General features: G+C 44.1%; 1 protein-coding gene and 1 long non-coding RNA gene across 2 annotated transcripts in view; both read left to right on the top strand.

The window, feature by feature from the left end:
* The first annotated feature begins 13 nt into the window (after nt 1–13).
* Nucleotides 14–2,974, top strand: tpbga (trophoblast glycoprotein a). Its single transcript, XM_024257879.2, has 2 exons — nt 14–411; nt 715–2,974. The coding sequence occupies exons 1-2, from the start codon at nt 161–163 to the stop codon at nt 1,562–1,564; spliced, it is 1,101 nt and encodes a 366-aa protein (XP_024113647.1). The 5' UTR covers nt 14–160; the 3' UTR covers nt 1,565–2,974.
* Nucleotides 2,975–8,521: 5,547 nt separating this feature from the next.
* LOC112136278 overlaps nt 8,522–13,208 on the top strand; it is a 25,287-nt gene continuing 20,600 nt past the window's right edge. The window contains exon 1 of the long non-coding RNA XR_002917320.2: nt 8,522–8,584. This is a non-coding gene — a long non-coding RNA (uncharacterized LOC112136278). The remainder of the gene's footprint in view (nt 8,585–13,208) is intronic.

Raw genomic sequence — 13,208 nt, 5'->3', positions numbered from 1 at the left:
GATCGAAGCGAAGCCCAGCCTCCTGGCCACGCCGCGCGGATGCAGAGCTGTAGACTCATTCCCGGCTGGGACAGCGAGGGAGGAGGATGTCCCGGAGCGGCTGAGCGCCTCCAGCAGCCCCCGCCCGCGCGCCTCAGTCGGACCACCCCCACGTGGCATCATGCGGGACCTGACGCGCCGCTTGGTGCTCTGCGCGCTCCTCGGCTCCGTGTGCGCGGCGTGCCCCCCGCGCTGCGAGTGCTCGGAGGTGGCCCTCACCGTGAAGTGCGTCTCTAAAGAGCTGCTAAGCGTCCCGACCGGGATCCCGGGATACACCAGGAACCTGTTCGTGACTGGGAACCACATTCGCCGACTCGGTCCGGAGTCCATCAGTCTGGAGAACGTGACCACCCTGTCCCTGAGCGGAAACAGGTACGAGCTTCCGGAGTTTTTCCTCCAACAGTGAAGCAGCTCCTGAACTTCCATCAACTCCTAACCCCGCTGCTATCCTAGACATGTTTACAGTAGAGTGGGTCATCTGGACCCACAAGACAGCATGGTGAACTTTTCTGTAAAGGTTTTTTTATCTTCACTGTTGTCCAGACATAAAACCCTGTCCACCTTTGTCCACATTTATCATGGAGGGGGAACACACATTCAATTAAGGGTGGGGTCATCTGGACCCCATAAGGGTTAGAGGGTTTCACTGTTCAAATGTGTCTCCTTCCTCCTCAGGATCTCCGTGGTAGAATCCCACGCCTTTTCTGGACTCCCCCGTCTCCGCTCTCTGGATCTGAGTAACAACCAGCTGGCTGTCATTCACCCCGAAGCCTTCAGCGTCCCTAACCTGTCCCTGCGGGAGCTCAACCTCAGCCTGGCCCTCTACAACCACTCTGCGGTGCTGGACCTGGCCAGCTCTCTCCGCTGGAGCCCTCTGGGGAGTCTGAGGGTCTTGGATCTGTCTAACAATGGCCTCATCTTCCTGCCGTCTCAGATCTTCTTCCGCCTGAACAGTCTGCATCGACTGCTGCTGTCCAACAACTCCCTGGTGGCCATCCACAACTCTACACTCTCCGGCTTGGAGAACCTGCAGGAGCTGGACCTCACTCTAAACGCCTTCAAGATGTTTCCAGAGGAGGGTCTGCGAGAGCTCGACACCATACCCAGAGCTACACTTTTCCTCAGGGAGAACCCGTTAACGTGCACGTGTGGAATCGAACCTTTCACTCTGTGGCTGAACAGATCCCAGACCCGCGTGGGAGACACAGAGGGCCTGGTGTGCTCCTTCCCGGCCTCCCTGAGGAACACCTCCCTGCTGGCTGTGGGCAAACTCAACCTGGATTGTCACCAAAGGGACCCAGAGGCGGACATGGCCCTGCAGACGTCCTACGTCTTCTTGGGGCTCGTCCTGGGCTTCATTGGCCTCGTCTTCCTCTTCGTGCTCTTCCTGAACCGTAAGGGCATCAAGAAGCGTATCAATGACATGCGGGACGCCTGCAGGGAGGTTTGGGAGGGCTACCACTACCGCTTTGAGCTGGACTCTGATCCCAGGCTATCGCATGTCTCCACCAGCGCCGACGCTTGAGGATCCCGTCCTTGTATCTCTGACTCTGATGCAGAGAGGAATGTAAATGTGATGTCGGTGAACCTGCAGATGTTGGACTGGAGCATGCACCCCAAGTGCCTGAGGTCAGTCTTAGGATCCGAATCAAGCAGAAGATTCTCAGATCCAAACTCAGCAGAAGCAAACAATGGTGCAATAAAATTCAAAGCACGGACAGCTATTCATCTGTGATCCTTCTGAGCCCCTTCTGGTCAGCAGCTCCACGGGGAAGAGATGAGTTTCAGTCACCAAAAGCTTTCCATAAACTTGCCCTGAGAATTGGCTGCAGGATCAAGGAAGGGGGTGTCAGCACAAGCGGAAGCCAAGGCCCCTTTATTTTTTCCCCTCAAACATTGTTTTGTTTCAACTCCTCGAGCTTTATTGTCAGAATGATGAGAACCAGTCCCCGACTGAGGCTGCTGGAAGCAGTCCCGCCCCCTCCACTCATCTGGAAGACAACAGCGGCTCCGGGGGCTCTTTGAAGGAAAAAGTCTGTCCAGGTTTTTTTGTTTAGGCTCTCCTTTCCCCCCGTGATGAGATGCAGAAGTGTTTCCTTCAAAGATCCAGGGTGGAGCTCGCCCTCCTGCTTCCTGACTCATCGCTTTTGGGGGAAAACATTTTCAAACATTTTTCAGATGTTTAACCCTTTAACACCTGCCACCTCGCCGGTGACGCATAAACACAAAATCTTTAGCGTACTGTAAATTTTCAATTGTTAAAAACGATCAACAAAATTTCAGCTGGAATTACACTGATCGTGTTGACAATTAAAAATTTACTGTAAATCAAAGAATATAAAGACTGGAGCTCCAGTGTTAAATGGTTAAACAAACTCAGATTACAAGAGTCTATCCAGAGGGTCATGGTGAGATTTGAAATGTATCTGTCTTCTGATCCAAACAGACTAAAAGCAGAAAATCTTCTCTGCTTATTAACCTGACCGTGAGATGTCAGGGTATCTGAAATGGGATGGGGGTGATTGTAAATTTAGAACAACACTTGGTTTTAAACGAGACCAGCATGTTTGTCCCAACAGAACGCCGAAATTCCTGCAGCTCTTCCTGCATGTGGAATGACAGACTTTAGCTCGAGAAATGATTCTGCTTCGATGGTCTGGACTCACCCGTCCACAGGAAGGAGCAGTCTCCATGGTCCCCAACAGCCCTGCTGATGCTATGTGTGATGGGATTTATGAAAATCTGGTCTGGCAAATGATCAATGTCTTTGTTCCTCCTAATTGCTGGTGGAAGGTAAATCCCAGGAGAAGCTTTTATTTTGTGATTCAACTCCAGGGCCGGGCACGGGTTACTGGTGTCAATCTTCTGGGGAGAAAAAACTATTCACTGCATGTCCATCCTTCTGTTTTCGCTCATTAAAGTGTGGCTTTCTGTGTGTTTGCCTTTTTATGACTCTGCCCGTTTGAAACACACATGGCACATTTACAATCGGCTCTGCGAGAACATCTCAGCAGGATCGCAATGAAGAGCGATCCCTGGAACAGGCGCTCTCTATTACTCCCCGTGCCTCCTGAGAGGCTTGTTAAAATGTGAATGATCTCCTGCAGGAGTCTTTTAGGCTGCATGGGGTGCAGATTTGATTGAAATATCAGGAATTTATTTTCACTTGATTTCCCATAAACCATTTCTTGCGCCGCTGAGTTTTCTTTGGAGGGAACAAAACACCTAGATGTCACTGTTTTCTATGCAACTCCACACGTGGAGTTTGCATCTTCAGATTTTCCCCTCAGGCTTCACATTTTATAAGCCTCTCGTCTCTGGGAAGATCTTGGCGTCAGTTCACAGGTTTAATAGCTGTGATTGGAAATCTGCCTCCACATCTGTGAGGAATTGAGACCACAACAGTCAAAGGGATGACGACAAAGACACAGTGGCATCAAAGCAGCCTCCTCCGGGAGACTCTGGCAAACTTCTGCTCTGCCAACGTGAACACTTCACTCATTCCTATTCAGTGTTCGAACCCCACTGATCTGAACTCCAGACTTCTGTTCAGCAACGTTTAATTGGTTCCTTAATCAAAACCACGTTCCCCTTATTCTGCAGATCAGTCATCTTCATGACGTCTGGGCAGAGCGAGCTGAAGTGACTCCAGGAGGTCGTTGTCCTGCAGCTCACTTCATCACTGAGCTCACTAACAGAGCAGTTAAGAAGACCTGGTACCAGAAGAACACTCCCCATTAAAGCCACAAGGCCCTCATTCATCACACCGGCTAGTCTGAGATAACCACCCACACACATATGCAGCACATGCATGCACACACATGCATTACATGCTGAATGCAAACACACAAGCTCAGTACATGCAGAGCACACACATTTGCTGCACATAAAGAATACTAGCACATGAATACTGCAATTGCAGTGATCATATATATATATATATATGTGTGTCTGTGTGTATATGTTTTATTTTGTTTAAAAGTGGGACGCACCACTCGTTTCATGTAAAATCTGGGTTGGGGGGAGGAGAGGGGCGCACTGTTGCCGCTGTTAACGCTTCTTTAAAACTTTAACCCTTCCGCTCTCCTCAGCTTGTTTACATTAAAAGTGAGGTCATCTGGACCCCACAAGACAGTGCGCTGAACTTTTTTTTTTATCTTTGATTTTTGAGTTTCACTAATGTCCATGGCAGACATAAAATCCTGTCCACCTTTGTCCACATTTGTCATGGAAGGAATCACATATCAATATGTGGGTAGAGTCATCTGGATCCCAAAGAGAGCAGAAGGGATGAAAAACGGAAAAAGAGTACAGGCTGTTTGTCTGTTTTACTTAAATAGAATTGCTTGGAAATTCTTTCCCTGCTGCATTTTGCTGGAAAAAGACGACTTTAACTTGCGATCTGGTGTTTTTTTTCCCCCCCATCACCTTTAACAGCTCAAATCCCCCTACTTTCCTATCGGTGATATCAGTGATCGGTGGTGCCATAGAGGTTACTATCACTAGAGATGGCACGCAGGCTTGTTACTATTGTCCAACATATGTAAAGAGCAACACCATATTAGAATGGTATAAAAACAATGAAACATGTCTTGGCAGAACCAGTGAAATGACCATCAAATGATTAATTTTGGTCTGATTTCAACTGTGATCATCAGAAAAATAATTCTCAGGCCATGATAATGTTTTTATACAAAGTGCAACAAATGAACAACATTTCAAATTTTTTTATAAATAAATAGGTTATATTATAGCAAACACAATTCATACCTGATGTATGGTTGCGATTGTATTCAAATCTACACACAGACTGAGATTTACACAAACTGTTAGACTCCTCGGTCTGTGTTTATAAACAGATCAGTGGGTAGCCAACATCGCCGTAGACCGCTAGCGCCTGTTAAATGCCGGTCCGTGCCTGTATCAGCGTGACACTGTCTGAGGCGACTGAGAACAGTGCAGCCGCACTGGTCCCCATGGTCCTGCAGACGGGAGAGAGGGTTCAGTGAGCTCTCCATTCACGGCCCCGGTGCGGCGAGGTCCAGGCGGCACCCGCTTTAAAGCACGCAGAGGCCGTAACTTATTGTATAGCGGGAGCCAATCGAGACGCAACACCACTGTATAAATTCACCAGGCAGGGACGGCGACACTGAGCTGGGGGCTCCTGTTCTACAAGTGGATCCCACCCAGCCTCAGGCACCAACATTTGCACTTTTCCTGGTCCGCCCACCGGACGAGGATTCAGCACTGATGGGCTCGTCCCTCTTCGCTACCAAGGAAATCCTGGTTAGTTTATTTTTCTCCTCTTAGAAATCTGATTACCAGCAGGTCGTCTGATCTGAGGTCTAGCACACATACAAATACCATCATCCTCCACAGAACTAAAAGTTCGGGGGTCCTGACAGAAAACATGGAAACAGTGTGAAGTCTAAAGCTGCCATTGACTTTGAATAGACGACAAGATCAGCATAAGCGTTGACTATTGAGAGTAAACTCACTCAGATCTTGTTCACATGTTTTCTAGAAGTTCTCCTTTATCAGCTGACAGCAATAATTTACTAGTGTAAGTCACATTCTTGTTTTTCCAGATGTTCTGTACAATTGTAACACAGCAGTAAACAGACATCTTTAACATTCCAACATGGCGTCTGTAACAGCCCTAAATATTTATACATCTATTTTGGTGTTTTAATTTGTATTTCACATGCACAATCTAGTGATGAAAGTATGTGGAACAAATTATATTAAAAGGCTTCCGCCCAGGCCCTGCGACAGACTGGCGACCTGTCCAGGGTGTACCCCGCCTTCGCCCAACAGTAGCCGGGATAGGCTCCGGCACCCCCGCGACCCCGAAAGGGAAGAAGCGGTCAAGAAGATGGATGGATGGATGGGCTTCCGCCCAGACTTATTTTAACCTGCTAGGTGCACACACCTTCCTAGATGTGCGCTGCCGCAGACATGTGAAACTCCCTGGTAAGATCTGTATGACTCAGACAAAAAATGTTACAGAATTATCAATGAAACTATTTGCCTATTATGTTTATTTATTTTGTAAAGGAAAAAAAGAATTTCAAGCCAAATGAGCAATTAGCCCCTCGTGGATGCCAGCCCACGAGGTTTGTATGCTTTTATTTTGTATTTAATTTAAGATTTTGTACATTGTAAGCTGAAGAATTGATTTTGATGCTTTTTATTTTGTTTTGTTTTTTTTGCTGTCAGTTCTCACGGGTTGTGAAGACCGAATAAACCCTGTTTTAAAAATCATTGTCCATATGCTAATTCCTTGAGGGTGCTACAGCATCCAACTTTGCGTACTCAAAAAGCTAGCATGTCACTTCTAGAGATACGTCTCGTTGGGTGGCGCAGTCTGTCAGCGTGCTGGTTGGCTCCAGCAATCTCAAACTCTTTGAGGGGTGCCAAATTCTTTTTCCACCTAAGGTGTCATAAAGCTCAGGGCCGGCTGGCTGACTTTGCCATCAGAAATGCTGCACCAGAATTGAACTGATCAAACCTGGAAGTTTTCTTCTGATCTTCTCTGTTACCTTTCAGGTGTGTGACCTGCAGTTTTCTGCATAGATGCAGTGCAAGTTGAGTTTTTTTCTGATGTTGTAGCCATAGTTTCCTTATTTATAAAAGGTCTTTCCTGTTGTAATCAGCAATCTTTTCTCTACTTTCCTCTTCCTCCAACAATAAATAATTCCATGTTCCTGAGGAGGAATGATGGATGGATGGATGGATGGATGGACAGACTTTTGTTCTCCTTAAACAGTTTTCTCATCTTACAGATGGTTGGAGGGTTGGAAATAAAGTCTTATGAAACATTCCAGAAACTTTCAATCAGAAGTTCAGAAATGTTTCTTTCTTGTGATGAGAAAATACAAAAATCACAATGTATGTCTTGAATATTCTGCATAGCAAACTCCACAATGTTGAAGCTTCAGTGCATGCTTCCACAAAGTTCATTAAAAACAAATGGCTATAATTTGTCTTTAACAGTATAAACCAATCCATCTGTCTCAGATGTAGACATACGTGTCCGCCTGTCAGGCAGAAATTCCTAAGGATCCTGAAACTTAAACAAAACCCCTGTTGGCTCATAACCGCAGCGGGTCCCCAGCCCTCTGGAAAATGAGAAACAAATGTGCCCAACAAAGCCATGTCTGATGAGACGAGAGACTCAACCACAACAATGCAGTTCAGCTCTGAAGTCTAGATGACCACATTCCCATTGATCTCTGCATTGACACCAAGAGTAAATGCAGCAACAGCAGGCTGTTGTCGCACCCCCACCCAAACCCCTCGACCTCCCCTCCTCTGGGCCTCTGAGCCAAAACTCAACTCCTGCAGTCTTGTTGTTGGGTTTGTTGTCTTCCAGGTGGGCATGAATCAGTCTCTCCAACTTTGTGGCTTGTTAGAAGTCCTGTTTTGTTGTTGCTGTGGTTGTTATAGAAGGGTGAGGTTAGGGACTTTTCATTTAAAGAGATGTATTTCCCTTCTCTAGCCCTTCCTGCCTCATTTCTCAAGCTCTGATTCAGTGATGAAGCAAAGGCTCATTTCCTGTGCTGAAGTTTAAAATGCAGAAAATGTTTCTAATTTTTGGAATATTTGGCCTTAAAAAAACAACACAGTTTCAGCACAATTTGTGATTTGTGCTGAAACTGTCCCTTAAAACATAACCAAAGGACTGATTGAAACACCAGAGGACTATCCTCTTTCATGATTTAAAAAAGGGGTTCTCCTCTTGTCGTCTCACATAAAATGGTTAATTACAAATGCTCCTGGTAGGGTCTTCCAAGGAAGACAGGTCCAAGGAGACGAGCCAAACAAAGAGTTGTTCAGGACCACCTCACGACTAGACAAAATCATGATCTGATTATAACATAGACACATTTGAAAGGGAGCAGGCAGATGCTTAGCTTATTTAACTCTTGTGCTACTTTATGGGGTCCGGATGAGCCCACCCTTACAAAGATGAGTGATCTCTCCCGTGACAGAGGTGGACAGGACATTTTATGTCTGCCACAGACACCAGATACAAAATCCTTGAAATAAAAAGTTCACGACAACGTCTTATGGGGTCCAGAGGACCCCACTTTAAATGTAAACGCACAAAGGTTACACCTGCCCTTTAAAATAGTTTATTTTGATTGAAATAGATTAAGTTGCCCAGATTGTCCACTGGGGCTCTACTCTGGAGGCGGGTCTGGAGTTAGGCCTTGCAGACGAGTGCCTGGTGGGCAGGGCTCTTTTGATGGGACTGGGTTGGACCCACCTCAACGATTACTTCCCTGCAGAGGAAGTAAAACAAACAAAGAAAAGGCACTGCAGTGGGGTTTAGGGCAGGGCTCTAGACTAACCTTTTGTACTGGTTGCACCGGTGCGCCTAACTTTTTTTCTTAGGTGCAGCAGCATAAAAGTTTGGTGCACCAACCTTCTCGACTACATTGCATTTAACAACACTTACATGGTCCCCTTCCTTTATATTTGCAGGAAGAGGCAGACTAGGTTTAGAATGACTCCAGGTGGTGGAGCGAAGATCCAGGAGGTGAGTTGGGTGATGGTGGTGTGGTTTTGCAGCAGGGTAGATGGTGGAGCTATGTGGCAGTGGACCCAGGTCAGCACGTGGTGTGAAAATCCTGGCAAAGTGAATGAGCCGCGAGCATGAGCAAAAATGATTTAAGCTTAAACTTCCCAAAAAGATAACCAGAAGCATAAGGCCAGGGTACTTCACCGGGTAAGGTAACGAACTGGCAAAGAATGCTGGAGCAGGCCCCTCTTAAATAGCTGACTGTGGCTGATGAGAAGAGTGCTGGCAGCTGGGTCCAATCAGGAGGTGCAGAGGAGAGCGGGAGCAGCATGACAAGAGCGAGTAAACAAAGATTTCATGAGATATCAGCGTGAGGTTACTTCACACCGACAGTCACGCCCACAACTCAGAAGTGAATTTCTAATGAACGCCTGCCACTCTGCAGAAATTATGTCCTAGAAAATGACATTTTTTGAGATTTTGGCTTGAAACAGTAGAATCATGTCATTTTGTTTATTCATTTCCACAGGCAAAAACATAAACATAATACATTAAAACAACACAGGCATTGTTTGCTGAGGAAATGAAAGGCAGCAGTATGAAGAAAACGTATTATATCATAATGAAAAGAGGACTTCAAAACGCTTTGAAAACAGATCAAATATAGTTGGAGTCGGACTTTAAAATGCTTCACAGAACTGAAACTTCAACTAAAAAATCAAAAACTTTTAAACGTTTTGTGATTAATAGAGTCTCTCATTTTGATTTTTGATTTTTTTTTTTCATTTTTAGAATCATTTTTTTTTGTAATTTTGTTTTGATTTCTAAAACTTGATGTTCTTTATTATTTGATTTTTGTTTTTAATAATCAATGACGTCTTAATACTGTTTTGCACTGATTCATTTGTTTATGTGATCTAACCTTTAGAGCCACTGTAGTTAACCCTAAAACACCAAAAGTGTCACAGTGAATAAATGTTTTTTTGGCTTGCCAAACACCCTCTACAGTACACGATCACTGTGAATCAGTTGAGTCTGATGCAGAAAAAAAAAGACTTTTCTTTCCTGCTTTGCTCTGATATACACAGTATCACTAATGTAGAGTTCATGATGAGAGTGCTGTGGCACAAAGCTGCTTTTCTCCGCAACATTATCCGACGATAAGCGTGGATTACACAAACACTTCTCAACGCCACAGAGACTTGTTTCCTCCGCTTCAGAATCTGCTGGAATTATGATCATCACGTTAACGGTAGATGATCATCACCTAAACACTGGAGCTGAAGCTCCAATGTTGAAGGATTTTAACCGACTGTTTTCATTCGCTCCACCTCCCGCCAGCATCAGCATCAGGCACACGTGCACAGGCGCGCACGGACCCAAACTGAAGACCGACAGTGTTGCTTGACCCCCTCCTTCTTTAATCATCCTCCAACTTCTTCAACCCTTTTTCTCCTCTTTCTTTTGTACCCTTATCCCCCATCTTTAGCATCCCAATCTCTCCTTCTCTCTTCCTTTTTTGTGTGTGGTCCAACAAAAAATATACAAACATTAGTAATATAAATAAAGTTTAGCCTCAAACACAAAAGAGGTTTATACAAATATACACCTTGTGTGTCAAAAGATTCATAATCCACGGTTGTAACAGTAAAATCTGTCTAAATTCCAGCCTCAACTGTCATTTCGTCTTTAGGTGAGACACTTCAATTACATTTTTATTTATTATGAAAAACATGCGAGTCTTTTGACAAAAGCGTTCCCCAAAAAGCTCTGGTTTCATCATCACAGACTGAAAGAGCTTCAATATTCCACATCAAGAAACATATACCACATTTGACTTATTTAAAGCAAATTGTTATTACACTTAAACTACAAGCATTTGAGTGAATCACATCAGGATTTTTCAAACTAGAGCAAAATCAAAGTTAACAGATAAAAAAGATCAATCTTCAGCGTATTCTTTGTTTGACATTTAATGCAGAAAGAACTGGTCTCAAGAAGTTTATAGTTCACTTGATAAATAGTAAACTAAAAATTGTGTCCTTTATTTACTGTCTTTAATTACTGAGAAATCACAAAAGTTGAATTAAAATGAAAAATTTAAGATTTTGACTTTAACGATTAAAAAAGGGAAATTTTATTTACCAAAATGACAAGAAAACACCCCCAACCCCCCCCAAAAAACTGTTAAAATAAAAAAAAAATATTAAAACCTAAACTAACCAGATTAAGTACAGTACTTTGAAAAGGGCTGAGCTAAAGCATAAACCTATTTAAAGACCCCCACCTCCCTCAAAGTCATTATGAAAAAAGTAATGATAGAGCCGCTTGATGAACTGCTGTCATTCCAAGGTGACACATTTCTGGATTAGTTATTCACTTTTTTTTTTTTTTTTACCAGCAGGATGGTTTGATGTTTCACACTTAAGTGATGCCTTGTTACAACCATCCAGTTATGTTTGTCCTAAAAACAAGCCAAAAGAACTGTCATCACATTTTACTTCCTGTGAAATGTATTTGTAGTAACATCTCTATATGCTCCTGTGATTTTCACTGTAGTGTTCTTACTACAGTTCACTTCGTTGCTGTGTAGTTTTTGAAGTTCTTCATACAAATTTGTGTCAAACTAGCTACAGATAAGATCACTTGATCCAAGCCAAACAAATCAGTAGGTTCAAATAATAAATAACATTATTTTACTTTATGTCTAACATCTAAATTCAAGAGAGAAAATTCACTGAGCACATGTCAGAAAAGGTTTTAATATTTGTATGAACTCATTTTTTTCTGTTTAAATAGATAAAGACTAAATAGCTTAAATTATAAAAATAAAGAAAATGTAGTAGAGGATTACCCTGCGATGGACTGGCGACCTGTCCAGGGTGTACCCCGCCTTCGCCCGTCAGTAGCCGGGTTAGGCTCCGGCACCCCCGCGACCCCGAAAGGGAAGAAGCGGTCAAGAAGATGGATGGATGGATAGTAGAGGATTTGGAGGACACGAGTCGACTGACTGCAGTTTCCCTGATTCATTTTTATTTCAGCGATATTATAAATAGTGAGTTTTTCCAGGGACTCGCTATTAAAAAATACCGTTTTCTTTTCTTTATTTTAAACCCTTAACAATAGAAATTATTGAATGTCAAACACCGGAAAAGCATCTGGACTCATCCACCATCCACCACTTGTGTCAGACATTAGCTCAGTTGTCAGCAACACTGCTTCCCACTACATAGTCAGCGAGTTCAACTCCTGGCTACCGAAAGTGTTTTCTACGCTTAAAAAAGTTCGGCGAATATTTTTTAAGTCTTGAGAATTAAAATTAAATAACTACTTTTTTAACATATGCCAGGCATCTACAGTTTCTTTTTTAGCGTGCAGTGATATCCGTGTGTGTATTTAGTGTAATTAGTAGCAGATCAAAAACCATTCCTTACTCAACAAGAGACAAAATAACCTTCCTGACATTATTTATTCATTATTAGAAATGATTCAAATAACTGCAGATATTTTCTCTCTGTTCTACCGCTGCAGCTGTGTTGCTTTTCTTGCAGAGAATGTTCTCCTATAGTCGCATTTGCTTGCAGGAACTTATCAATTTCTGCCGCCGGAAGTACTAAACTCAGCTGTTTGTTCCCGTTGCCATGGTGAATCACGCTGTCTTTGCTCCATTGATCAGGGCTTTTAATGGTCGCGACGCTCACACCTGGTTCTGGTTCTGACAACTTCAAGTTGATTGAATCAAACATTTTCAGCTGTTCTGGAACCGAAAACCCTGAGTTTGAGGATTTAGAGTCCAGTGACTCTAAGTTCAGGTTTGAACTCTAAATTTGTTGAACCTGCTTCTTGGAACCGGCCCCTGTACTATGGCATATCACACTCTCGTGAGTCCGGCTGAAGACACCTTTATTCACACCTTTAGGCGGATGCCACCTTACCACAGGTGGACGGCCCCGCCCATTGCTTATAAAGCCCTGTCATTGGCCACTTTACTGAGATCCCAAGCTCTTAATCTCGTTAAGAAAACCTCTCACGGTCAGAGCCATAGACTGTAAAAACAATGGACAGAGTGAGCACTGAGGTCCCCCATTGGAAATGCATTACTTCCTCTCCTCGCGAAAGTAGGCCGCCGCTTTCACCGTCAATTCCTGAAACGGATACCGCCTTTTGCAAACAATCTTCAGCGATTCTCTGAGTCATAGCTGAGTCATCAAATCTACAGGAAATACCGTCGCCAATCAGGAGTGAGTTTATTGCAACCGTCTGTCTCTTTCCACGCCTCTACCAGGAGACCGCGGATGTAAACGACTCTGAAGTTGGCTTCCGATTTTTCCGAACAGGACCTGTTTTTAGATGGTCTGAGTTCGAAAAATACAGTGGAACGCTCTCGCTGTGAACCGGAAGCCAACTTCAGCGTCGGCGGCTCAAGAGAATTGTACAAGTCATTGCTGAAGCCTTTGAGGGAGAACCATCCCAACATTTGATTCTGTCAGCGGTCCTTTGGGATTTACTAACATTTATTCCTTTTTGTCGAGATAAAAGGAGCATTTGGGTGACGCCGTGCCCGAACTGCAACCGAATCTGCTGTTTACAGACAAAACCGAGTCTTCCTCGACAAAAACGGATTCCTGGAGACATCAGGGGC

The sequence above is a fragment of the Oryzias melastigma genome, linkage group LG11 (genome assembly GCF_002922805.2).
Source record: "Oryzias melastigma strain HK-1 linkage group LG11, ASM292280v2, whole genome shotgun sequence".
NCBI lineage: Eukaryota > Metazoa > Chordata > Actinopteri > Beloniformes > Adrianichthyidae > Oryzias > Oryzias melastigma.
Note: the sequence above shows the minus strand (reverse complement) of the source record. Positions and strands in the feature narration are given on the sequence as shown.